Source organism: Tigriopus californicus, chromosome 11, assembly GCF_007210705.1.
Source record: "Tigriopus californicus strain San Diego chromosome 11, Tcal_SD_v2.1, whole genome shotgun sequence".
In the NCBI taxonomy this organism is placed as follows: Eukaryota; Metazoa; Arthropoda; class Copepoda; order Harpacticoida; family Harpacticidae; genus Tigriopus; species Tigriopus californicus.
In genome coordinates this window covers 12,680,766-12,684,123 of record NC_081450.1, presented here as the reverse complement: position 1 = coordinate 12,684,123, position 3,358 = coordinate 12,680,766, and the positions used below count along the sequence as shown (strand labels likewise).

At 41.3% G+C, this 3,358-nt stretch overlaps 1 protein-coding gene across 1 annotated transcript; it reads left to right on the top strand.

The window, feature by feature from the left end:
• The first annotated feature begins 821 nt into the window (after nt 1-821).
• LOC131890417 (uncharacterized) lies at nt 822-1,733 on the top strand. Its single transcript, XM_059239755.1, has 2 exons — nt 822-863; nt 942-1,733. Exons 1-2 carry the CDS (start codon nt 858-860, stop codon nt 1,371-1,373), a joined length of 438 nt encoding a protein of 145 aa, XP_059095738.1. The 5' UTR covers nt 822-857; the 3' UTR covers nt 1,374-1,733.
• The last annotated feature ends 1,625 nt before the right edge of the window (nt 1,734-3,358 follow it).

The following is a 3,358-nucleotide window of genomic DNA, read 5'->3' as shown; positions in this document are numbered from 1 at the left end:
AAAAGTGTAAAGATTACCAATTTCCTTTCGACTAAGATTGGATCATTCATAGTTTGATGTTAAGTTTCATGTTAGTCCCTTTTAAAGGAAGTGATGTTTTTCACCGAGTCTTTGAGAATTTGTTTGGCGCCTTTTCCATGATAGCTTGGGTTTGCTTGGTAGTCCATCCATGGTTCTCTGGTAATTCTCAGAATTTGTGGTCTTGGACAAGCAGAAGAAGTTGCCACAGCTTACTTGAAACACCAAATCCAGAATAAGCTTGCGCCGTACTAGATAGTTCAATGATGCTTCTTTCTTTCTTTGAGTATTATAACTTGTTTTATTTGTCACGTCCACAAGCTGAAGGAGAGAAAAAGGAGTGTTTTATGGTAGGCAATTCACTCGTCTTGTAAAGGTTGCTTTTAGTTGTCTCAAGTCTCACCTCCCCTAATTGACTGTCTCACACGCTCGTCTCGCCCATCTCGTGCACGTGTCTCACTTTTTGTATCCAGGAATCAAAACTCAGATGGGTCAGATAAAAAGACTTGAGTGAGCTGATCATCCAAGAATCCACCTCAAGTCTCCGTCATACTACGTCGTTCTGTATCCTTCATTTATTCAGGATCATGACAACTAACAACTTGAAATAATAATCTGTATCAATTGTAACGCTCATAAACTGATAAAGAGAGACAGGTGTGTTTTACAGTGGGCATGCAAGTGTCACTTTTTTTCTGTCCAAGAATCGAGACCAAGAATGAACCACATGAGAGGAGACAAGACAAGACAAGTAAAAGAGGGAAAGCGTATAAATACTTGAAACATCTCCGACATGGCATTAGTTTGATAGGTTTTATCAGCAACATCTACACCACAACATGAAGGTAAGTAGATTTGTCAACTGCGGCTTCTGGCCATGCACCCTCTAAACAGTCCAAAATCAATATCAGTATATCTTTCAGACCTTCATCAGCCTCATTGCTCTCTTGGTTGTCGCTTTGGCCGACAACGCCCCCTATCGTCCCGCCCCCTCTTTTATAGAGGAGCCCATTGCCCACCAATACCAATATCCCACGGTTGACGATGTCAAAGACAGCTTTGCTCAAAACGAAGTTCGTAATAATTATGCCACCAACCATGTGACCCTTCTTACTGACAATACCCATATTGCAAACAACAATGCGGCTAATGCCCAATATGGATACTTGGCTGACGCCTACTCTAGATATTTGGCTGAGGTAGGATATGGGAGAGAGCCGAAGTACGAGTTCTACGCGCCCGTCCCTGTTTCTTCCAAGCGCACGCCTTCCAAACACGCTCCTTACCCGCGCACCCCTTACAGGCGTGCCCCTTACCAACGCACCCCTTACAACCGTGCTCCTCATTCCAACTAAGAAGGCTCTTTTTCATAAATTTCTTTAACTTACTTTTCATGTTACTTTTTGAGAGAAATATATTTCCATACTTTCAACAATATGACTTTATACCTTGAATGAAATAGTCCATTGAGACTAAGTGTAAACTTAGTAGGTTTCCTTTTGCCATCAAGAAAGTGCTGATAAAATAATTGCGAGTGTTCAGCCTTACTTCCTACTAGAGGGCTTTACTTCCTACCATGACAAATGATTCTAATAGATTTTTGTTTATCAAATGCCATAGTTTGCTCAATCAGTAGAATGATATTTCCACTATTATCTGCCCATGTAGTTTACGTGCATTTGTATTTTGGTTTGATATTTTACTGGCCTGATAAATGCTACTGGGAGTGTACTAGATGTAATTGGCCCTAAATCCTGGGGTTGGAACAAAGCTCATGGATATTTTTGAAAGCATACTGTACCAGATATCTATGTTGAGATGTTATTTTTGGACGAACAAGATCTAGCAAATAACCAATTGATCAAAACTCATTTCATACCATCTCCTAAGGGACATGATAAAAACAATTGGAATAACAATGATGATTATATTACTTATTATTTTGGACCTACCCAATCTCATTCTTTGTTGCCCTTGAGAGTTTGAAGGCTACGTGGAGGCAAACGTAATTTAGACATGGAGGCAATCAACCAGAGCTTTTAATCTTTTTTTTTGGTTTGGTTTTTCACGGGCTTTTCTAACCGCTACAGGGAATGTAATCCCCAGTACTACTAAAATGAAAGGTTATAATTCGTCTATTTATTACCTCTCAATTTTTATATGATATTTGGTCTACCAACGAATTTGAGTTGGTAGACCGAGGTAGTCCTTGAATGTAGGGTTGATCTGGTATACTACCTAAAAATGTGTCCAAGTCTGACTTGAAAGATGCTACCGGATCAACAAGGCCTACGTATTCCCTACAAATATCAGAGGGAAGCCACTTAAACAATGAAGGAGCCCGAGAAAGAAGAGATTTGCACTTCATTGTTCGAACTAGTGTGGATTTTCGAAGGCTTGAAGGTGCTCTCATAACGCACATTAAGCCTCTGCGGTCACTAGCATTGACCCTAAATCCTGGGTTGGGACAAAGCTCATGGATAGTTTTGAAGACGTACAATATCAGATACCTTTCGTACCTTCTCTGAACACTGTACAGTCCCAACTTTTTTAGCCTCTCCCAATATGAGAGCTCTCTTAATCCTGTGATGTTCCAAGTGAAACATCTTTGGACTTGTTTGACCTTTGGCAAACCTGCTGAACTCATTGGAGCCCAAATTGGTGAGGCATATTCAAGATGTGGCTGGACAATCGACTTGTACAGAGTTAGCATCGTGATGCTATCTCTGGACTTAAACGTGCGATATATCCAACCACACATTTGAAAAGCTTTACCCACCTTCAGTGGATATGCTCATCGAACTTTCCATTGTTTTGAAGGACTCACCTAGATCTTCCATAGATGAGATCTGCTCAATATCTTTACCTCCATTATCTATGAGTGGAGTATTTAAAGGAGTTGACCCAATGTCATTGAGCGGAATTTCATTCTGTTCCGTTCGTGAAGACAGTGCTGCGGCTTAACAGCCAATTGGATACAGACGTCCTCACTCCTATTTAGATATACAATAAAACAATCGGAACTACAACTGTCCTCTCAAGGTAGGGATTCCCACTTGTTTCTCAACAACAGATTTGGGGCCTGGGTCTGATCTTCCCATCACCATCACTGCCCACAAAACCGCCCAAATCGGCAACGCCATTCGGGTAATTCCTCACAAAATCCGGGGACTAGTGATAGGCAATGTGCCCATGGCTGTCATTGTTGAACACATTTTCACTGCGTAAGAGGGCGTGCAGATATGCACTCTCCAGGGGGCATGCGATATGCTGCGGAATATTCATTGGGAGAGGTTAGAACAGTTGGGATTGTACATTACTCAGAGAAGGTACGAAAGGT